General features: G+C 35.0%; 1 protein-coding gene, 1 non-coding gene and 1 pseudogene across 28 annotated transcripts in view; 2 read left to right on the top strand and 1 right to left on the bottom strand.

Annotated features, from left to right (window-relative positions):
* Nucleotides 1-24,350, bottom strand: part of CARF (calcium responsive transcription factor) — a 101,083-nt gene that overhangs the window by 63,082 nt on the left and 13,651 nt on the right. For 15 of the 27 annotated variants that reach the window (XR_015255445.1, XR_015255443.1, XR_015255444.1 and 12 more), the window contains exons 3-10: nt 20,221-20,338; nt 18,504-18,731; nt 14,304-14,424; nt 13,177-13,306; nt 11,826-11,910; nt 7,270-7,459; nt 2,991-3,160; nt 2,215-2,390 (exon numbers count right to left, since the gene is read on the bottom strand). Coding sequence is in view for 19 of the 27 variants with exons in the window: in XM_086719327.1 (XP_086575453.1) it covers nt 2,215-2,390; nt 2,991-3,160; nt 7,270-7,459; nt 11,826-11,910; nt 13,177-13,306; nt 14,304-14,424; nt 18,504-18,731; nt 20,221-20,298 (1,178 nt within the window). In the remaining 8 variants the exon portion in view is untranslated. Of the gene's footprint in view, nt 1-2,214; nt 2,391-2,990; nt 3,161-7,269; nt 7,460-11,825; nt 11,911-13,176; nt 13,307-14,063; nt 14,131-14,303; nt 14,425-18,503; nt 18,732-20,220; nt 20,339-21,782; nt 21,859-24,350 lie in introns of those variants that run through there. The other 12 variants (XR_015255449.1, XM_086719335.1, XM_086719339.1 and 9 more) reach the window with 9 other exon arrangements.
* LOC112848349 (small ribosomal subunit protein uS14 pseudogene) lies at nt 7,865-8,785 on the top strand (annotated as a pseudogene).
* On the top strand, nt 23,174-23,279 carry LOC147578629 (U6 spliceosomal RNA). Its single transcript, XR_015255726.1, has one exon. It is a non-coding gene; the product is annotated as a U6 spliceosomal RNA (small nuclear RNA).

Raw genomic sequence — 24,350 nt, 5'->3', positions numbered from 1 at the left:
CTTCAGCATCCAGGTTAATTTGTACTTTTCCTGCTAATGAGTTTGCATGGATATATTTCTTCTCTGATGAGTTAGCTAATTGACACATTTGGTACTATATACTATACTATTATGTTCTCCAATAGTTTTTTTGTTTGCTTGTTTAATGTTTATTTAATTTTGAGAGAGAGGGACAGAGTGTGAGTGGGGGAGGGGCAGAGAGAGAGGGAGACACAATATGAAGCTGGCTCCAGGCTCTGAGCTGTTAGCATAGAGCCCGATGTGGGGCTCGAACTCATGAAATAGTGACCTGAGCCGAAGTCGGACACTTAACCACCTGAGCCACCCGTGTGCCCCTCCCACAGTTTTCTGTTTCCTGAGGTACCCCAACAATATTTTAAGTTTCCCAAGAGTAAGCGAAATCTTAAGACTCTTTCAGTCTCCTTCCTTCCCAATGTATTGCTGAGCATGGAGTAGATACTGAAAAAGTACTTGTAGAATGACAGAGAAGATTATTTCTTTATACACAGAGATTTTCTCTTAAGTTATACCTGAGATTTTATATTGCTTATATTTAAAAGCAGTTGAAAGTTTTGTTTCACAGTCAGGCTTAAATATTGCCTAAAGTTAACATTACCAGATTAAATATGAAAAGTCTTCTGAACTGGCTTTAAAAATTTCTTGAGAATGCAGAGGTTTGTGTATGACATGTGATAATGAAATAAAATGTTCCAAAGATCAACTAAACCCTGCCTTTATATGTTATCTTTTAAAATTTTATTTATTTGATAATTTAAAAATTTCAATGTCTGAAAAAGAAATATTAGAAAAGAACATAATAAAAACCTTTTATTGCTTCAAATTTTTCACTCTTAGCCAGAGCAATGGCCAGTCTGTAGTCCTATTCTATTTAAAATGTACTGTGTTGATTTTGTACATTGTTGGTATGAATGTAATTCGTAAAATTTCTCTAAAGAACAACTTTCTTTACAATACCTGTCAACATTTAAAAGAATATAACCTTTGCTCTAGCAATTTCATTTCAAGAAATTTATTCTACTGGTATTCTTGCACAAGTACACAAACAGGCATAATGTTATACTGCAGTTTTATATACAATAATAAAGAATACTTTTCAGAGCTTACATGTCCATCATCAGAGGACTAATTTTGTAAATGACAATTCATCCATAAATGTAATATTGTATGGCTACTGAAAGAATCATGAAACTAACATAATGGTATCTGTCAGTTGTATTTCAATTTTTAAAATAAATAAATAACGGGGTGCCTGGGTGGCTCAGTCGGTTAAGTGTCCGACTTCGGCTCAGGTCATTATCTCACGGTCCGTGAGTTCAAGCCCCATGTCAGGCTCTGTGCGGACAGCTCAGAGCCTGGAGCCTGCTTCGGATTCTGTGTCTCCCTCTCTCTCTGACCCTCCCCCGTTCATGCTCTGTCTCTCTGTGTCTCAAAAATAAATGAACAATGGGGCGCCTGGGTGGCTCAGTCGGTTGAGCGCCCGACTTCAGCTCAGGTCACGATCTCATGGTCCGTGAGTTTGAGCCCTGTGGCGGGCTCTGGGCTGATGGCTCAGAGCCTGGAGCCTGCTTCTGATTCTGTGTCTCCCTCTCTCTCTGCCCCTCCCCCGTTCATGCTCTGTCTCTCTCTGTCTCAAAAATAAATAAACGTTAAAAAAATTTTTTTAAAAATTAACATTAAAAAAAATTAAAATAAATAAATAAAAGGAAGGAATCGGTTTGTTTTTATGTACAAATATGGAGGCAGCTTTGAGACACACTGGGAATGAAATAACAAAAACAAAGCATAGAGTAGTATATGTCATTGCATCCACACTAGTATGAGGCAAAACAGTTGTGCAGTAAATAACCATAATAGGTATTCAGAATGGAAATAAAGCAATGTGAATTCACAGCAGGAAAGAATGTACACAACTACCTAACTTTAAGAAAATATTATAAGTTTTACTGAGATTTCAACATTTTTGAGTGTAAAGTCGGATATATATGTATGCATATACACAGAGTATCTTTGGAGGGTTACACAAGAAACTGTTAAGAGTTGTTGCCTTAAAAAGAGACATAGGGTTAAGGATAAAAGGAAACTTAGGTTTCACTGTGTACTTTTTGGCACTGTTTAAACTTAATAGAAATGTGTCTATTAGCTCTTAAAAATGAAATATTTAAAAAAAGGAAATAAAAAAAAAATAAAGCTTACCGGGCTGGACAAGTGGCTTTGTAGAGCTGACAAGACCTGCTTTCCTGTTCACTGATTTTTTTTAACTGGAAACCTTTTCTCCTTGGCCCATACTGACACTCCATTACCACGGCTCTACTCCCTGTAGGCCAAAACCAACTATTGATATTAATTGAAGTATCCATCTGTTCTGGACACTAGAATAAAAATAACTTAGTGGTGGCAATGTCAAAATTTACACTTTCGATTATGCAACTTTAAGGAAAGAAAACATCAGTAAGTCTTCCTAAGATGTATAAACATAAAAATAAGAGTTCATTGTAATATTTACCAAATGTACATTATGGTAAAGAAATTTGATAATAGCACATTTACTGAATGTTAACTGATATTTACATACATATAATTTTTAATAATAAAATTTGCCACCTTATAAGTAGAAATTAGTAAAAGGTACATTTGTTAGTAAATATTGTCATTTAAAGTTTTATTTCATTTTATAACTATTTATTTCCTTATTTCTATTTGTACTATTAGAATACAGTAGTCCCCCCTTATCTGCGGGGGATATGTTCCAAGACCCACAGTGAATGCCTGAAATAATGGACAGTACTAAACCCTATATAAACTATGCTTTTTCCTATACATATATGCCTATGATAAAGTTTAATTAATAACCTAAGGCACAGTAACAGATTACAATAACTAATAAAATAGAACAATTATAACAATATACTGTCATAAAAGTTATATGAATGGGGTTTCTCTCTCAAAATAATTTATTGTACTGTACTCACCCTTCTTCTTCTTGTGATGATGTGAGATGATAAAATGCCTATGTGATGAGATGAAGTGAGGTGAATGACGTAGGCATTGTGATGTAGCATTAGGCTACTACTGACCTTCTGACAAAACGTCAGGAGGATCATCTGCTTCCAGACTGAGGTTGAGAACAGGCAACTGAAACCTTGGAAAGTGAAACTGCGGATAAGGGGGGACTACAATAATGTAATAACCAGCCTATAATATGGCCCCCAATGATCCCTATTTTCCTAGTACTCATGTCCTTGTGTAATTCCCTCCCCTTGAGCATGGGCTAGACTTATTAACTTACTTCTAATGAACATGGCAGAAGTGACAAGATGCTATTTTTGATACTAGGTTATAAAAAGACTGTGACTTCCATCCTGGGTACTCTCTTGCTCTTGCTTGGATTGCTCTCTCTGGGCGAAATCAGCTGTCTGTGGTGAGGCAGCTCTGTGGAGACACCCATGTGGCAAGGAATAAGCCACATGAGTGAGCTTGAAAGCACATTCTGCCCCAGCCAAGTGGTGAGATGACTGCAGCTCCAACCAACACCTTAAGAGCAAGCAGTCTTGTGACAGAACCTGAGGCAGAACTACCTTGCTAAGCAGCTCTTGGATTCCTGACCCAGAGGAACAATGAGATAAATGTTTGTTGTTTTCAGCCATCAGGTTTTGGGTAATTTGTTACATAGCAAAAGAATACAAATAAGTGGATGTGAAAACTATAAAGTTTATGATTTTAAGTCAAATATCCAGTTCCATGTAGAGTATAGCAGAGCACAGCAAACTTTTCAAATTTAAAATAAAAAACACCAGTCATAAATAAAAGTGTTGAAAAAGCTGACATGAATTAAAAATTAAAATTTTTTAATTTAAAAGACACCATAAAGGTAAAAAAGTTTAGAAAACAGTATTTTACAACACATATAACAAAGAATATGCAGAATATAAAGAACTACAAATAAGCTTTAAAACTAAAGAACCAGGGGCGCCTGGGTGGCTCAGTCGGTTGAGCGTCCGACTTCGGCTCAGGTCATGATCTTGCTGTCAGTGAGTTTGAGCCCCGCGTCGGGCTCTGTGCTGACAGCTCAGAGCCTAGAGCCTGTTTCAGATTCTGTGTCTCCCTCTCTCTCTGCCCTCCCCCACTCATGCTCTGTCTCTCTGTCTCTCTGTCTCTGTCTCTCTCTCTGTCAATAATAAATACTAAAAAATTTTTTAAAAATAAAAATAAAGAACCAAACAGAATAATGGGCAGACTATTAATAGGTAATTCAGAAAGAAAAAATAAGATATTAAATGAACAAATAAAAAGATGTTCAACTTTATTACTAAATATGGAAATGCAAATTAAAGCAATAGTAAAATACCATCTCACACTCTTTGGATTGGCAAAAAAATTTTTAACAATACTCTAAAATAACTGAACCCACTGATCAATCTTAACATCACAAAAAGGTGTTGCACATAGGTAGCAATAAGAAGTACACAGCACACCTATGAAGCATTTTTGTACAATACTTTAATGGAGAGGGGCGCCTGGGTGGCGCAGTCGGTTAAGCGTCCGACTTCAGCCAGGTCACGATCTCGCGGTCTGTGAGTTCGAGCCCCGCGTCGGGCTCTGGGCTGATGGCTCAGAGCCTGGAGCCTGTTTCCGATTCTGTGTCTCCCTCTCTCTCTGCCCCTCCCCCGTTCATGCTCTGTTTCTCTCTGTCGCAAAAATAAATGTTGAAAAAAAAAATTTATAAAAAAAAAAAAAACTTTAATGGAGATTAAATCCTCATTTAATCAAGCCTCTAGATCTAATAGTTCACTGGAAATAGAGGAGATTTAAAAAAAAAAACATGCTAAACTACATCACAGAGATGGGATCAGCAAAACTCAGAATATGACAAACTCTACAGGACAAACTACCTGGGGGAAAAGAGAAAATAAATTTTTAGATGAAAAATTTAAGAGATAAATTAACACAAATGTGATCTGTGAACTCTGGAAGTGAATTTGAACAAACCTAGGGAAAAAGAATTCTTAGATAAGTAAAGAAATGTGAACTTTGGACATTCTATGACACTAAGAAATTAGTTAATTCTTTTAAAGTGTTAATAATGTAACTTCACTTAACATATGCATGTGTATAAAGAGTCCTTATCTTTTAGAGATATATACTTTAGCATATAATATATACTTTAGTAATTACACATAAAACAATGGGATATCTGGAATTTGCTGGAAAATCATCTTGGAGGTAGGAATGAAGAAGGGTGATATAAATGAGACAAGATTGACCGTATGCTAAGTGTTGTTGAAGCTAGATGATGAATACATGGAATCATGGGATTTCATATATTGTTATATATGTTATATATATCTTTCTATACATATATATATATCTATATATATATATGTGTGTGTATATATATGAGAAAATTTCCAGAATATATAGATTTTTAAAGTCCACAATGCTAAGTCATAAAGTGAATGAAGGAAAGGGAAATTTTCATACATTGTTGAAACAAGTAAAAATTGGTACAGGTCGTCATTCCCTCATGTACAATTCTGAAATAGAAAAAGTTCAGAAAACAAATTTTTTGGAACTCATTTGACTACAAAACCTGACCTGAATTTTACAAGGCTATTTATGTTCTTTTGTTTATCCTTCCTAGTGTGACTATCCATAAAGTATTACTGTGTTTGATTATGTGATAGTGTCTATAGAATACTTGCTAGGACTATTCTGTAATAGTATCATGCTGCATTCCAAAAATTCTGAAATACATGTGGCCAAAAAATTTTAGAGAGGAGACTTGGACCTGTACAGTCACTTTAGAGAACAACTTGAAATAATCTTGTGAAGGGCATACTTTACAACTCAGCATCTCCACTTTAAAGCATACACCATTATCTTATTTCCATCTTCTCAACAGAAAATGTACACTGTCAAGATATGACTACAGCATTCTTTGTAATATTGAAAAGTTAGAAACAACTTAAATGATAATTAGTGGCATTATTTTTGATATTACTGGTGATATGCTGGAATGTTATATATTAGTTAAATTAAGGTCTGTAAGTATCAATATGTACAGATTTCAAGAAATAAGGGTGGAAAAAAAAGAAATAAGTGTGAGTGAAAATTTACATAAGACTGTCTGTAGTTTACTATTTATGAATATTTAAAAGTATTCAAAACAATATATTATTATAAAGACAAACATGTATGGCAAAGTATACAAATATAGACTGGAAAGATACATACCAAATTTATGTGGTGGTTGCCTGTGGAGAGTTAACATGGGGATAAAATCTAGGGAGGGGGGAAATGTTGCGTTTCTTTTATAAGATAGTGATGAAACCTGGGCAGAAGAGGTTACATTTATCTCATCTTCTTCTAAGTATCTTTTTTTTTACTCTCAGAGGTCCAGGATAAGACTGCAACTCCTCCAGCTGACTCAGTATTCCCATAGTCCTGAAATAAATCACTTATTTTTATGTTCTTGGGAGTCTGACTAGTTCTAGGATAAATCTCTGGGAATTGTTTGAAACCCTACCACTTCAGGGGTACCTGGCTGGCTCAGTTGGTAGAGCATGTGACTTTTAATTTTTTTTTTTTTTAACATTTATTTATTTTTGAGACAGAGAGAGACAGAGCATGAATGGGGGAGGGTCAGAGAGAGAGGGAGACACATTTTTAATCTCGGGGTTGTAAATTTGAGCCCTATGTTGGGTGTAAAGATGACTTAAAAATCTTAAAAAAAACAACCAAAACTCTACCACTTTAATACACACTAGCCTGGAATTTGAGAATACCATATGTAACACATCTGATGTTTGAGTATCTTAGTCTTAGAATTCTGTTTAGTAACTCCAGATTGCATACAAATTCTATGTAGTAAGTCCAGAGTTACATAAAATGAACACATATTTGTCCCACAAGACAAATCAAGAGAAAGAAGAGAATATCTGAATTTCATAAAAAAAAATTCAACAGATCCAAATATTTAAAATAATAAAATTGCTATGTTAATGTTTTTATTTTCTATTTATCAATACATCTAAAGAAAGCATTATTTATTCTAATATAATACAATTTTATAATAAAAATAATTGGTTATATTTGTTTTATTTTTAGTTTAATATGCATTTTCATCAATTAACATTCAGCTGTCATCCACCAAAGTGAAAAATTTGGTAGAAAACTTTTAGGAAAACCACATTTTCACAGTGTATCAGGGGTGTGCTGAACCTTTAAAAAAAAAATTCTTTTAAAAAGTACCTGCATTGACAAATGGGATTCCGTCATATGGAACGTATTGAGATTTCCACATCAAGCGTGTAGCTGGCTTGGCTGGACTTGGAGATTGGCGGGTCCCCCAAACACTCTGAGTTTGCTGCTTGTGAAATGTTAGGACACTTTCTAATTCAGTCTCACTTACACAGTAGCCACGGTAAGAATCTCCAATTTTCTGCATATTATAGAAATTAAATAACAAAATTATTAGCAAATGTTTCACTGTACCAAAAATTTAATGAAGTGATTTTCCAAGATAAAAGACTGATCAGTTTTTAAAACAGAATGTCATTCTCCTGTCAGATCAATGGTGTATTACAACCAGTGTATCTGATCTGATTTCAAGTAAATATTCTCCAAGTATTTGTTAGAGAATATTATTTCAAACTCATGGTCATACCATCAGTATCAAAATCTTGTTTGAGAGAAATAACAGTTAGGGAGGACAGCTTGAAGAATACATTATGTATCCATTCTTCCATATATTTAAATTTTACCCTTAGATCCAACCAGATCAACACAAACTAGCCATGAAGTACTGGCTCCCTGTGGAGCTTCTTTTATTGAAATTAATCTTGACATGACACAAATATTTTTGAAAATCTATGAAAATTGTGATGTATCTCCCATATTGAAATGATATCAAAGAATTTGCTCATTATATCAAGATTCTTTTTATGAAGATCCTTCTCTGAAAGAAAATCCTGTCTGAACCTAGAACCAAAAATAGTTAATGGTTTTATTTTATGGAAATCAACTTAATTACTTTTATCTAATGGACACAGAATTTAGTAACTAACTGGGTTTTCCCATTCTGAAATGTAGATGCTTATAGACAAGGGTGTGTGTGTGTGTATGTGTGTATGTACAGTTCATTAAGATATACATTTCTTACTTCCATTTTATCGTTACATTCTTGTTTTTTATTCTTTTAATTTCTACCTTGCTAATATATTTTATGTATTTTTGTAGGCTGTCTTCATTCTTCCTAAAACAAGGAAGGTATAAGTAAATCATGTAAATAAATTGATACTATCCACTCACAACCATAGGAGTATCCATCAACAGAAGTAGAAGTTTTTTCTACACCAGTAGAGAAAATCTGTTAACTGTGATCTCTTACATAAAATGCATGAATTCCATGAAATTGGCTCCATGAATATTTCCTCATTAAAGGGAACAAGAGCAACATTTTGCCTCGTTGCATCTGAGAGTGCAAATTGGTTCACCAGCAGCTCTGCTGGAGCCACTGAGGAAATCTGGCCAGGGTTCTTGTTCTTGTTGCATCTGCTCAAACCAGCATGGTCTGATGTGTGAATACAGCCTCAACATATGCCGCCAGTGTTTCTGTCAGTACGTGAAGGATACAGGCTTCATTAAGCTGGACTATGTGAACTTCCTTGAATGGGTCATCCAAGATACCTACTTTAACTGCAGATATCCAAGATAACCTACCTTAATGCCAACTCATTGTACATAAAATAAAAATACTTCAATTGTGTTTTAATGTGACAAAAAAAATGGAGGGAATAAGAGCAGAGATATGGGACTAGGAATCTTGTTACTGTATTAGACTAACTATTTCACCCTACAGGAATACATTTAACAAGATGAAATTATCACAATACTGCTGTGGATGTACTTTGGGCCATAATAAGAAGAGATAATCTGATGCCAAGCAATACATTATCTCCAATTTCCCCTAAAAATAATAAAATGTGTAGACTTATAAATTTTTTTCTAGCCTAGATATATCTTCACCAAAATACTGACTACCAATAAAAGTAGAAACTTGAAGTCCAGCTATGCCATTTTTTAAACAAATAAAATGAATAGAGTTCATAATATTGCCAAAAAAAAAAAAAAAAGGAAAAATTCAGAATTAGTAGAATATAACCAGGCCTCTATCAGGAGATAAAAGTTTAATACAGTTTTGAAATTTATCCAACTACTACATTTTGGTGAAATCTAATAAATGCCCATAGAAAAACATTCTGTTGGGCAGTTTTAACCAGTTTCTTACAAGATGTATGACATTAGGGAAGCCACACACAATGTATCATGGTTGTAAAACAAGGTGATATGGCCACATAATTGCTAATGCTTTAATTTTTGTAGCATTCTGTTAAGCTTATAATAATGATTTTAAAAACCGTCATCAGGGGCGCCTGGGTGGCTCAGTCGGTTAAGCGTCCGACTTCAGCTCAGGTCATGATCTCATGGTTGTGAGTTCAAGCCCGGTGTCAGGCTCTGTGCTGACTGCTCAGAGCCTGGAGCCTGTTTCAGATTCTGTGTCTCCCTCTCTCTCTGACCCTCCCCCGTTCATGCTCTGTCTCTCTGTCTCAAAAATAAATAAACGTTAAAAAAAATTTTTTTAATAAAAAATAAAAAATAAAAACTGTCATCAAAAATAATAATAGTTACTTTTGGAAACCAGTGAAAAAGTATGAGTAACAAAAGTGTGAGGGAAAAAAAAAATCTATCCATCTATACATATACACCTAAATATAATATATGACTTAGAAAATCAACAATAGTAAACATGTCCTAATCATTGCAATAGATCACATCATTATACTTGATTATTAGGATTTTTTTCTGGGAGTGCCTGGGTGGCTCAATCAGTTAAGCATCCGACTTCGGCTCAGGTCATGATCTCACAGCTTGTCAGTTTGAGCCCCAAGTCAGGCTCTGTGCTGACAGCTCAGAGCCTGGAACCTACTTCGGATTCTGTGTCTCCCTCTCTCTCTGCCCCTCCCCTGTTCACTCTCTCTCTGTGTCAAAATAGATAAGCATTAGAAAATTTAAAAAAAATTTTTTTCCTTGGGATGGGGCGCCTGGATGTTTAAGCGGTAGGCTTCAGCTCAGATCATGATCTTGAGGTTCATGAGTTCGATCCTCGCATTGGGTTCTGTGCTGACAGCTTGGAGTCTGGAGCCTGCTTCAGATTTCTGTGTCTCCTTCTCTCTCTCTGCCCCTCCCCCACTCACACTCTGTCTTTTTCTCTCAAAAATAAAATAAACATTAAAAAAAGTTAACAACAACAACAAAAAAGTAATTTTCTTGGGATGCCTGGTTGGCTTAGTTAGTTGGTTGAGCATCCAATCCTGATTTCAGCTCAGGTCAAGATCTCACGGTTTGTGAGATCAAGCCCCACACTGGGCTCTATGCTGATTATGCAGAGCCTGCTTGGGGTTCTCTCTCTCCCTCTCTCTCTCTGCCCTCCCCTGTTTGTGCCCTCTCTCTCAAAATAAATAAACTTTAAAAAAAGATTAAAAAAAAAATAATGGTAATGATAATAAATACCAAAGAATTAAAGAGATATATAAAAGCTAAAATAATCATTAGATTATTTAAAGAAAAGATATATAGAACTTGCACTGGGATTTGAAGAATGGTTACAAAGGTAAACAGAAGAAAAGAAAACATATTACGAAATGGAAATAAAGACAAGTGAAGGCAGAGTTAAAGAAAGATTCTGAAGTGTCTGTACAAAGTAGGAAGAGTAGGCTAACAAGAATAAAAGATGAGGTAGAGGAAAAGTAGTAAATAAAATAGGACAAGATAAGGTAATACCAGATAATGAAAAACCTTAAAAGTTATGTATAGTGGTAAATGATATGGAAAAAATAACACTGAACCTGTTGGGCAGCAAGAAAAAATAATGAAAGCAATATTCAAAGCCAGGTAGTTTTAGAAAACTAGACAGTGGGGACCAGAAATGGAAGAGTCAACGAGCTTAGAGGGAAGGCTGTTACTGTAATTGAGTTTGAAATAACAAAGATCTGTGGAAGAGGCAGCCCCAACTGCCTCACAAAAAGAAGAGAGATTTTAAAGGAAAAACTGTGAGACTCAAGTGATTACTTGAATATGGGAAAGAAAGAAATTAGTCTAAAATACTGTGCTGGAATGTCTAAAGAAATGGTATTTATCATTACAGGGACAAGGGATTTAGGAAGTACAGCTAGTTGTGATATGGTAATTTAAGTTTAGCATATGGTGAATTCGAAGTGAAATTCAAGTAAAGCTACAAGAAAGTAGCTGGAGATCTGCGACAAGAGCAAGGCAACAATTAAAGGACCAGTGATATATATTTGGAAATCATTTTTATAGAAGTGAGAGTCGAAAGTTAGCAAGGTTGATCAGCAGTTCAAAAGATAAAGTGTAGATAAATAAGGTCAAACAGTTTAACTTAAAGAATTTCCACTGAGAACATGAAAAGAAATAAATGCAAGCAAAGAAAGAGAAGGAATGGTCAAAAGATAAAAAGTAGAGAAACATGATAGTGAAGTTTCATGAGATAAAGGAAAAGAGTTGCAAGAGAAGACATGATAGTGAAGCATGAAGGGATCTGTATGATCTCTGTTTCAACAGAGCTTAAAATCTCTAAGGAATAAAAGAATAGGTGAGATCAGAGTTAGCATACACATGAACAAAAATTACAGAACAGATAGTCTCCATTAGTTGGACTCAAAAGTGGACATTTGGGGATGCATTACAATCAATTTAGTGAATCTAAGTAAGGATTATCTTTAACTCACCTCACAGCTCCTAAGACGGCAAGCCCACATAGGTGTGTTAGAAGAAAGTGGCTGGAGAGGAGCCAGAAAGGGCTCTTCAAGCATTCTGGGAAAAGGGAGGAATATGTATATAAACACATATTGTAAGTTGCATTCACACAAACACACATGACATTCAACTGCTTTATCCTCTTAGCCAGTGTTAAAGACAATATATTGAGGTCATCAATAAGAAATTGTAGGGGCGCCTGGGTGACTCAGTCAGTTGGGTGTTGGACTCTTGATTTCTGCTCAGTTCATGATATTTCAGCTCATGGGTTCAAGCTCTGCATCTGGCTCCACAGATGAATCCGCTTGGGATTCTCTCTCTACCCCTCCCCTGCTCATGCACGCTCTCTCAAAATAAATAATCTTAAAGAAGAAAAGAAAAGGAAAGAAAAGAAAAGAAACTGTAATAGTAGGAGCACCTGGCTGGCTCAGTTGGTAGTGCATGTGACTCTTGATCTCAGGGTCATGAGTTCGAGCCGCACATTGGGTATAGAGCTTGCTTGCTTACATACATACATATATACATAAATAAAATCTTTAAAAAATTGTAATAATAATGATAGAGTGATGGATGTATTAATTTTCTTTAAACATTACCATCTTATTAGCTGCTAAAGCAAAGGCCTAAGTTTCTTCTTCCAAATATCTGTAGTCCCAATAAATTTAAGTGGTTTACATATCTCCCTCAACACTTACTTTGCTGTCTTCTCATTATATAATTTTTTTTTCATTTACAAAAAAATGAATAAAACATCTTTAGGTGATTTTTTAAGAGTTAACATGATATTATGTCAAGTTCTAAGACTAAATGTCATAAACATTGTGTTAATTTTTAATATTTTCATAAACAGTTAAAAGAAAATAAATAATACAAAACCTATATTTCCCTAAATTATTATAAACAATGTTAAGGCAAAAATAAAAGCTGAAATAGATATTAATAAGAAACATTTAAACACTTTACCACAGAGGAATTAAATGCATAAGAGATGATTTTAGGAACTAGAATGGATATTTCTTTCTTTCTTTTTTTTTTTAATTCTAAAAACCCTATGAGTGTCAGATATTTTCAGATTGCTTCAAAAGATAACAGGCAAGTGTCACTGAGGAAAGGTAATACTTCAGACACTATAGCTTCTAGGATAGCCTCCTTGTTGCCAAGATGCCATTAAAATAATTAAAGATATTTGATAATTAGGTTAATGTTACTCTATTTCCTGAATTTCTGATCTTTTCTATAGCCAACCAGCTTTAGACGTGGTAATTTCAAAAAAGATCTCAATGATGAATTCAAAAGATGAACTTCTCTCTCCCACTGACTCACCTGGCCACAGTCTTTTTGGGCAATGTGAGGGATGCTTGTGGATGAAGAGTATAATTACTGGTATTGTCTGCTAGAACATCCACTCTTATGGTTGGTAAGTTTCTGTCACCGGGTTTCTCTTCAGAGACATCTTAACAGCAATAAAAAGAACAAAGCAACATCAAGATCTTGAATAAGACAATGACAAGGTAACTAATTAGAACTCATACATTTGAAATAGGAAAGGCGAGATGTGCTCTAAAGATAAAGATAACAAAACTTATAACGCTTTATTGAGAATTTCTCTAATAAACTTGTTTAGTTTCAAATTATAATACTGACTACTGAAATTTTGTAATTAAGTTTTTGAAGCTTAAATTGAACAGCTAGGATATAAAAGTGGTAGAACTGTTATGTTAATTGTTTCATAATGTAATGGGAAAATATAAAACTCATTTCTAAGCCATGTTTATTTTTTTTCTGCAAACTTTCTTTTCTCTAAGTTTTAACTGTTAACAAAGACAAAGAATCATAACACTAAGGTAAAAACATCTACTCTAAATCATTAGCTATGAATGAACAATGAAACAGTGTAGCTATGGTGTTAGAAAAGAGAAAAGGAAGGGAAGCAAAAGACAAGAACTAACAGGGATATTACCAAATAGGTAAAGAATTAAAAAAAATGGGGAGCATGATTCTCCTTTCTGAATCTGAAGGAACAAAGAGGGAAACAGCAAAGAGGATGAAAAGAATAGTTAACTAAAAGAGTAATGAGTCACATGGCTAACAAAAGTATCGATAAAAATACAAAAGTAAAAATTTCTCCAGTAGCTATTAACATTATATTCTTGTTATTGTTGCTGTTATTATTACTGTTATTATAATTAAGAAGAATTTATTATGCTCACTGGTCATTTGGAAGGAAGCAAGAGTCAACCAGCTTCATAGAATTCCAAAATGAAATAGACAGCTAACCTAGACAGGGGTTGAAAAATGAACTTGAAATTTATTTGGGCTAAGAAACTTTTTCTAATTATTCAGTTCAAAATCTTACCCAAAGACACCAATTAGCACTGACTTTCGTGAGGTGATTTTCTGGAATATACATTTTTTAAATCTAAAATCCCCTATATCCCAACATTACTTACCCTGAGGGCTATTCACATCCACAAGCTGCCCCTGAGGAATAATTACTTGTGCCATTCCTGTCTGGGTAGATGGAATTACACGCAGCACCTGTCCATTTTCTGATGGGCTAGGAACAATCATCTTGGAAGCATTAAAAAAAAAAAATGAAATGCATAAGCCAGCAATGATTTGACAGAATTATTACTTAAATAAATTATTAAAGACATGCCTACCTCTATGGTGGTTACTATTTATTTCCCTCATTTTATACATGAAAACACTGAGGTACACAAAGATTTTTTTCCAAAGTCTTACACCTGGTAAGTGGTAAACCCAAGTTTCAAAACAGGCAATTTAGCCATATGTCCTATGATCTTAACCACCTATGCTCTTAATTATTATACTTGGATGAGGTCTAATTACTTAGTAATATGAACAAGGCTCTGATTGGACTTAATATATTTACTTTTTTCCCCTTACTGTATTATATCCCTATGTGTTTGAGTTATTTGTGTGGTAATCATTTGTCACATGTAAAAACAGTACCTTGTTAGATGTCTAATTAAACAGAATTTATCTTTATATCTCTGAATTTTTATATATATATATATATATATATATATATATATATATATATATATATATATATCTCCTATCTTGGTCCATGAGGAATACCATAGAATGCCCCAAAGTCTGAAAATATAGGAAAAATCATAGATTACTTTTTTCCTTCAATTTAACAATTGAATCCATTGTCTCAAATTTAGAGGTCAATGAAAAGGGTGTTTGAAGCTGAAGAAAAACACTTTAACGCCTATCATCTGAACATAAAACTAATACATTATTTGAAAATAAGTTTATCCTATATTTCCAGACTTTTGGGACACTGTGTAAACTCTATTACCTAACACACTACTCCTCTATTGACATAGTGTTATTCTTTTACCCAAAGTCCACTAGCCTCAGTTCTCCCTAATACAAGTAACTCTTCATAATCATTACAACCCACTTTCCAAGACTGCCTTTTTGCTATATAAAACATGAAAACATTGCTGATGTCTGAGAGAGACTGTAGTCCTAATTTCAAGAGGGTCAATTGAAAAAATTTTAATTTGAGAAAAAATTAAATTGGAAAAAAAAACTTCAACAAAGTAGAATGCTTTAAATATAATCATAAACATTTCCCAGAAATTAAGAGTAGTAGTTGATACCCTCTCCTAATGTTTATCGTTTCTTGAGAGAAAAATATCTTGCCATATCTTTTACCAATTCATTATGAAAAAGCAATTGTAAAGTCTGATGATGATAATTGCTTTACATTTGTTGAGAGCATACAAAATGGCAGGACTTTACATGCCTTACCAGATTTAATCCTTATCACATGTATATGAAGTATATACATTTTATACTTGAGGAAACTGTCACAAGAGGTTACACAACTCATGCAAAATAACACAAAGTTACATAGTGATAAGTTGAAATTCAAACCCAAATTCAAACAACTACTGCTTCCCATTATCTGATCATGTTATTCAACTTAAAAAATGCAAAAATAATACAAAAACACTGCTGGACTTTAAAAGGCAACAGTAATAACATGGTTTTAAATTATTTTCTCCTTAGGGGAGCCTGGGTGGCTCAGTTGGTTAAGCGTCCAACTTTTGAGTTCAGCTCAGGTCCTGATCTCACAGTTTCATGGATTCAAGCCCCACACGGGGCTCTGTGCTGACAGTGCAGAGCCTGCTTGGGATTCTCCCTCTATCCCTCTCTCTCTGCCACTCCCCTGCTTGCTCTCTCTGTCCTTCTCAAAATAAATAAACTTTAAAAAACAAAATAAAGTATATGTTATTTTAAAAATAAATACTTTCCTCCTTAAATGAGATTAAAGATTTGTGAAAAATATTTCATTTATTCTTAGAGAAGAATAGTGCTGTGGTTATTACTAAATCCTAACAAAACACATATATTTATAATTTAATCATATGAAAATATCATAATTGAAACAATCGTGGGGGGCACCTGGGTGGTTCAGTTGGTTAAGCGTCTGACTCTTGATCTCAGCTCAGGTCATGATCTCATGGTTCATGAGTTTGAGCCCCATGTTGGGCTCTGTGCTAACCACATGAAACCTGCTTGGGATTCTCTCTCTCCCTCTCTTTCTCTGCCCTTCCTCTGTGCTCCTGCTCTCTCGAAATAAATAAACTTAAAAAAAAATGATCTGTGGAGTATCTTCTTAATTTTGAAAATATATTTCCTATGCATGGTAGAGAAGAGTCTCCTCCTCCTCCTCTTAGCTTATTCTACTCCGTAGCTAAAAAACTATTTTCAGTTCATGTAATTTGATAATGGTGACAGTATTACTTTTCCTATTTAAAAAAAAATCAATTATCTTTAATCTTTGCTATGAAAACAAAACCGTTTTTGAAAAGTCATCTGTTGCAATACATTCTATTTGAGGCAGATCATGAATATTATCAGAAAACCTTGGCTAATAAGTAGTCATATTTACTGGGTTCTTTGTGTACTATACAATATTCCTAATAAATCCAAAATACCATCCCTACTTCACTTTATTTTTTTTCCCTGCTTCACTTTAAAGCCTCCTCATGTGTTACAGATTCACCCACTACAGAAGCTTTACTAGTTCCTTGATTAACTTCTACATTAAAAAAAATCATATAAAGAAAGTCATTTCTTTAAAAAAGCTCCACTTGGTGGGGGATGTTGAAAATGCGTAAGACTATGTGTGTGTAGGGGCAGGGGCTTTATGAGAAATCACTGTACCTTCTGCTCAGTTTTTCTTTGAACCTAAAACTGCTCTAAAAACTAAAATCTATTTAAAACAAGACCCCAGGGGCGCCTGGGTGGCGCAGTCGGTTAAGCGTCCGGCTTCAGCCAGGTCACGATCTCGCGGTCTGGGAGTTCGAGCCCCGCGTCAGGCTCTGGGCTGATGGCTCAGAGCCTGGAGCCTGTTTCCGGTTCTATGTCTCCCTCTCTCTCTACCCCTCCCCCATTCATGCTCTGTCTCTCTCTGTCCCAAAAATAAATAAACGTTGAAAAAAAAAAAAATTTTTAAAACAAGACCCCAAAAGCTCCACTAAGTTTCCCCAAACATCACCACTTTCTAATCTTTGGTTCCTTATACTCTATGTGTCTTACATTTATTTCCATGCTTCATGCTATGGGTTTCCTATTTCATAGCTTCAGGTAACTCTCTCCTACCCCTATCATCTCCTACCCCAAACAATGTAAAATCATCTTTAAGATCATTTTGTACAGAAAGTTTAATACAATTACAAAGAGAATGGGAACTCTAACACTTTTTAGACTCAAACAAGTGACTTTAATGTGTTTAAGACAACTACCATGTGTAAAATGATAGCCCTTCATACAATAGAAATAGAATAACTCTAGAATTCTCCAGACTAGAATCAAAACAGGGATTAATTTTAGGTAAAATGGTTGCTCACCTGTGGTATAATTTATAACTGAAGCTATAATTTTTAAAATAATTTTTATTATGAAATTTATACCCATTGTAGAAAATTTTAAAAATACAGGTAAACAAGAAATACATTATTCTTCACATTATTACTAATGTAAGGATATTCTTATTAATCAGAGAGCAACTGAGAAGTTTTGCTCAGTAATTCTCTCATTTCAATCAAAACCATCTTTTATTTCTTCTACTCAAACTATAAACTTAATCATAAATACTTTAGCTAATAGATTAAAGCAGGAATTTCATCTTTATACATTGTTATTCACATGACACACACATATCTGCCCATTACCAAGGTATGTCTGATTGCCAGTATATCATTGGTACTTCCATAGCTTTCTTTTGCTTCAAGAAAGCACAGTGGCACATGGCATGCAAGTTAGTGACTGAGATGTGGATAAAGCAATAACCTTGAATTCAAATGTATATACAAAAATAAATGTAAGTTACATGTAAACTCTGGCACTAGTTACAGGTTATGACACATTTCCAACTAATCTCAAAGTCACATCATGCCTAGACATAGTGGCTGGGAAGTATTGGTTTAATGTACTGTTAGTAGTTCTAAAAGGAAATCTTTTAAAATCTTCACATAACTTAAAAACGAATGTCACAGAAATAGTATTTTCAAAGCAATGTAAGTCAAGTTTCAAGAAATTAGTAAGGTTAATACATTTGCTAGATAGGGTAAAACTTATTATTTATAAAATATACTCACCATTTGTGCATTAGAATCCCCCAATGACTGAAGTTCATATTGAATAGGCTGCCCATTTTGGTCCACTAGATGGAATTGTTCTGTAGAAAGAGTCTGTGTCTGAGTCAGGGTCCCTGGTATATTCTGTGATGTGAGTGAATTATCTACTTCATGAGAGGTGATGGGTAAAATTCTAGGAGAACCATTTTGTCCAAAGGAAGGATCCCTGGAGTCCATACAGGTTAGATGCTTTTGCAAAGAGAAAAAAAGCACTTGGGTGTTTGTAAAACATAATGTCACAATTAAAAAAAAATTTTTTTTTTCTAAAGATTTTATTTTTAAGTAATCTCTACACCCAATGCAGGGCTTGAACTCACAACCCTGATATCAAGAGTCACATGCTCTACCCACTGAGCCAGCCAGTTGCCCCTAATGTCACAATAAAAAAATAAATAAAATAGAACATTTATCAGGCACTGTGGACAATAGTATGGAGGTTCCTCAAAAAGTTAAAAATAGAGCTACCCTATGATCCAGTAATCACACTACTGGGTACTTACTCCAAAAATACAAAACCACTAATTCAAAGGGATACATGCACCTCTATGTTTATAGCAGCATTATTTATAATAGCCAAACTATGGAAACAGTCCAAATGTCCACCGACTGATGAGTGGATAAAGAAGATATGCTATATATCCACAATGGAATACTATCCAGCCATAAAGAGAATGAAATCTTGCCATTTGCAACAACATAGGTAGAGCTAGAGAGGATAATGCTAAGAGAAATAAGTCAGTCAGAGAAAGACAAATACCACATGATTTCACACATATGTGGAATTTAAGAAACAAATGAGCAAAGGAAGAAAGGGAGAGGGAGAGGGGAAGAGCGGAGAGAGAGAGAGAGAGAAACCAAGAAACAGGCTCTTAGTAAATAGAGAACTGATGGTTATCAGAGGGGAGGAGTGTGGGTGGATGGGTTAAATAGGAGATGGGGATTAAGGAGTGCACTGGTTGTGATGAGCACTGGGTGATGTATGGAAATTCTTGAATCACTATATGAATCACCTGAAACTAATATAACACTGTATGTTAACTATACTGAAACTTAAAGTAAAATAGCATGTTATAATAAAAATGGAAAGATTCATTTTCAGTTAATTATCCTCTTTATTTTTTGTAAGAGTTGTCAATTCACGGGGCGCCTGGGTGGCGCAGTCGGTTAAGCGTCCGACTTCAGCCAGGTCATGATCTCGCGGTCCGTGAGTTCGAGCCCCGCGTCGGGCTCTGGGCTGATGGCTCAGAGCCTGGAGCCTGTTTCCGATTCTGTGTCTCCCTCTCTCTCTGCCCCTCCCCCGTTCATGCTCTGTCTCTCTCTGTCCCAAAAATAAAATAAACGTTGAAAAAAAAAAAAAAAAAAGAGTTGTCAATTCACACAGACTAACATAGAAAGCAGTTTTTAAGTGAAATTGTTGATTTTTATATTTTATTTCAATTTTACTGAAATAAAGTTGTACACGGGAATACAACTTGATATGTAATTCAACATATTTTTCTTTATATATAGATTTTTATGAATATATTACTTTGAGTAAAGTTCTATATTATTAAATCAAATATATGATAGCATTGTGGATAAATGTTAACAGTCATGAATATATTAAATATAACACTATTTCTTATCCATTAAAAAGTTGTTAAATGTAATGGAAAAAAGTTCCCAGTTGAATTCCTACCTCAAATACCTGAGAATCTGTTTTTGATTCTTCAGAATCATTATGGTTGACTCTTAATGAATCATTAGACTGTTCCATGCTGATATATTCAATTCCATTTTCTTTTATTATTTAATAGCTGAAAAAATTTAAATATCTGTTTAAAACACTTAACATTTTTATGGAATGTTTGTCTTAACTAAATCTCTCATTTCCCCTATGGTGTTGCCCCATACAATTTAGGTTAAATCATTTCCATTCTATAGATTAAGAAAATAAACATTTCCTTAAATGACTTGCCAAGGCACCAGAATACATTCAAGACAGAGCAAAAATTACCATTGTATAGTTCTCTCATCCTACCCTTAATAACACTCATGTACTTTTTATAAGATTGTTGCTATGTGACAGATACTGTTCACCCTTTCAAATACTTATAAAATTCTCATTTTACAAAGATTTAATACAAATAAAGGTCTTAATTTTATGAATTGGGAATGCCCTACTGTAGCATTAGATAATTTTAGAAAAGATGTTTTGGTGTAAATATTGATTATATAAACATAGCTCTTACCATAATATACATCATACCACTTAATACTGGCTTGACAAGCTTTGAAAATTAAGAAATATATATTCCAAAAATTCTGAGCCAGTCAGGCCTAATACAGTGGTTAGCACTGGTGTCAATTTTGTCTCTACACACACACACACTACTGTCCCCTGAGGACATATGGCAGTGTCTGAAAACATTTTTGGTTGTCAAAATGGACAGGGAAGTGCTACTAGAATATAAGCCAGGGGTACTGTTAAATATCTTACAATGCACAGGACAGCCCCCACAACAAAGATGTCAGTATGCTTAGGTTCAGAAACCCTGGCCTAATATTTCACAGTGAATACTGGATTCTCTATTAGCTAAAAGGAATGATGTTTTAAGTCTCAAAATTGGAGTAAGGACAAAATGAAACTAGTTAAGACTATCATTGAAAAACTTCTAAAATAAACTGCATAGAATCTTAAGAACACACACATTTTTCTTTTTTTAAACTTTTAAATTTTACCTTTAATTTTTTTAATTTTGAGAGAGAGAGCTGAGCTGTCAGCACAGAGCCTGATGTGGGGCTTGAACCCACGAACTGTGAGATCATGAACTGAGACGAAGGAGGATGCTTAACCGACTGAGCCACCCAGAGGTCCCTGAAAATTTTATTTTTAAATTAACATGCATTAAATTGAACTTTTTTCTTTTTTGGTGTGTAGTTCTATGGATTTTAACACATGTAACCACCATAACAACCAGGATATATCATAATTCAATCATCCTAAACCCTAATTTAAAATTATGCCTTATCGGGCAACTGGGTGGCTCAGTCAGTTAAGTGTAGGATTCTTGATTTCGGCTCAGGTCATGACCTCACTGTTTGTGGGTTGAAACTCCAAGTCTGACTCCATGCTGACAGTGTGAAGCCTACTTAGGATTCTCTCTCTTAGGATTCTCTCTCTCTTTCTCTCTCTGCACCCCGCCCCTGCACTCTCTCTCTCTCTCGTCAAACAAAAACTTTTTAAAAATGTTTTCTTACTATAATGCTGGAGAGTTTGTGGAGAAACGGGAACCCTCTTGTACTATTGGTGGGAATGCAAACTGGTGCAGCCACTCTGGAAAACAGTGTGGAGGTTCCTCAAAAATTAAAAATAGATCTACCCTATGACCCAGCAATAGCACTGCTAGGAATTTACCAAGGGATACAGGAGTAATGATGCACAGGGTCACTTGTACCCCAATATTTATAGCAGCACTTTCAACAATAGCCAAATTATAGAAAAAGCCTAAATGTCCATCAACTGCAAATGGATAAAGAAGATGTGGGTTATACATACAATGGAATACTACTTGGCAATGAGAAAGAATGAAATCTGGCCATTTGCAGCAATGCAGATAGAACTGGAAAGTATTATGCGGAGTGAAATAAGTCAGTCAGTGAAAGATACCATATATTCTCACTCATATGTGGATCCTGAGAAACTTAACAAAAGTCCATGGGGGAGAAGAAGGGGGGAAAAAAAGTTACAGAGAGGGAGGCAAACCATAAGGGACTCTTAAATACTGAAAACAAGCTGAGGGTTGATGGGGGATGGGGGAAAGGCAAAAGTGGGTGATGGGCACTGAGGAGGGCACCTGTTGGGATAAGCACTGGGTGTTGTATGGAAACCAATTTGACAATAAATTATATTAAATAAATAAAGAAATAAAATCATTTCCACCCCCTCCCCCAAAATGTTCTCTTAAAAATAAGATAAACTTATACCTTGTAGTTAGGACTTAGTTGGTACATATTTGAACACACTGAATACTTATTTTTCTGTGATAGCATCCACATATATATTTGTAAAATTAAACATTTCAGAAAATCTACAAGGTCTGCCATTTAATATTTCCACAATATTATAAATAGTTCCACTCAAATATAAAATGTAATAGGCTAAAAATCAGTCTTATTTTTAATATATAACTATATCTTAAAATTGTCTCTCGTTTTAAGATTTTAAATTATCACTTGTATTCTAATTTAACTTGTTACAAGAATTTCAAAAACCTGTAATTACCTCTCAAGTAAGAGCAATTCTATCTTATAATGTTCTGGTTCTGTTCTGTTTTTAATTTTTTAGATGATACGTATAAAACTTCAGAATAATATGTTTTATAAATGGTTTAAAAAATAAAAAGAGGGGTGCCTGGGTGGCTCAGTCGGTTGAGCGTCCGACTTCAGCTCAGGTCACGATCTCATGGTTCCTGAGTTCAAGCCCCGCGCGTCAGGCTCTGGGCTGATGGCTCAGAGCCTGGAGCCTGCTTCCGATTCTGTGTCTCCCTCTCTCTCTGCCCCTCCCCCATTCATGCTCTATCTCTCTCTGTCTCAAAAATAAAATAAACATTAAAAAAAAATTAAAAAACATAAAATAAAATAAAAAGGAAGTGCTCGCTTCGGCAACACATATACTAAAATTGGAACGATACAGAGAAGATTAGCATGGCCCCTGCGTAAGGATGACAGCAAATTCGTGAAGCGTTCCATATTTTTAACAAACTGAGGGTTGATGGGGGGTGGGAGGGAGGGGAGGGTGGGTGATGGGTATTGAGGAGGGCACCTTTTGGGATGAGCACTGGGTGTTGTAGGGAAACCAATTTGACAATAAATTTCATATATTGAAAAAAAATAAAAAAATAAAAAGCTACACTTCATAAAAAAAAATAAAATAAAAAAATAAAATAAAAAGAAAGCCCCACTAATGGCAATATAGCAGATTGGATAATATAGAAGGCTCTCTTGCTAGAAAACAAAAAAATACAAAGTTGATCTAAAACAGAATATTTTGTGCTACACGGAGCTACTATAGGAAGTATCAAAAATCAAAGGTCACTCCCTGTTGGGGCGCCTGGGTGGCTCAGTTGGCCAAGCGTCCGACTTCACCTCAGGTCACGATCTCGCGGTCCGTGAGTTCGAGCCCCGCGTCGGGCTCTGGGCTGATGGCTCAGAGCCTGGAGCCTGCTTCCGATTCTGTGTCTCCCTCTCTCTCTGTCCCTCCCCCGTTCATGCTCTGTCTCTGTCTCAAAAATAAATAAACGTTTAAAAAAAAAAGGTCACTCCCTGTTCTCCCTTATGTCTCTTCCCCCTCCAAAACAAAAAGCAAAAGCTGTGAGCTAAAACCCAAGTAATAAGCACAAGCAAAGAGGAAAATTTTTGCAAGAGCAGTGCTAATACACAGGTTTTATGGTTGGGAAACCCAGGCTTAGATAAGCAGCTCCTGGGGGAGGAGAACTCAAAAACTCCCAAAATAGGACTAGGAACCTGAAAGGTCCTGAGACAATAGTTTAGCCTGGCTTCTAGTACAAACAAATAGAGTTATTATTTGGAGGAACACAAACCCAACCAAAGCATTAGTTTCCTTCCACATTAATATTAAATATAAGCTTATAATCAGAGTGCCAAAAACACCAAAGACACTCACTACGGACTTCAAGTATTGGGACAATCTAATAGTGAACATAAAGTTATCATTTAACGTTCAAAGAAATAAACATAAGTGAATCACAGGAATAAACAAACAAGAGACTGAAAAGTTTAATATGAAAAAGAACCAAACAGAACTTT

The sequence above is a fragment of the Puma concolor genome, chromosome C1 (assembly GCF_028749965.1).
Source record: "Puma concolor isolate L17-30 chromosome C1, mPumCon1.1.hap2, whole genome shotgun sequence".
In the NCBI taxonomy this organism is placed as follows: Eukaryota; Metazoa; Chordata; class Mammalia; order Carnivora; family Felidae; genus Puma; species Puma concolor.
This window is presented reverse-complemented; position numbering and strand designations above follow the sequence as displayed.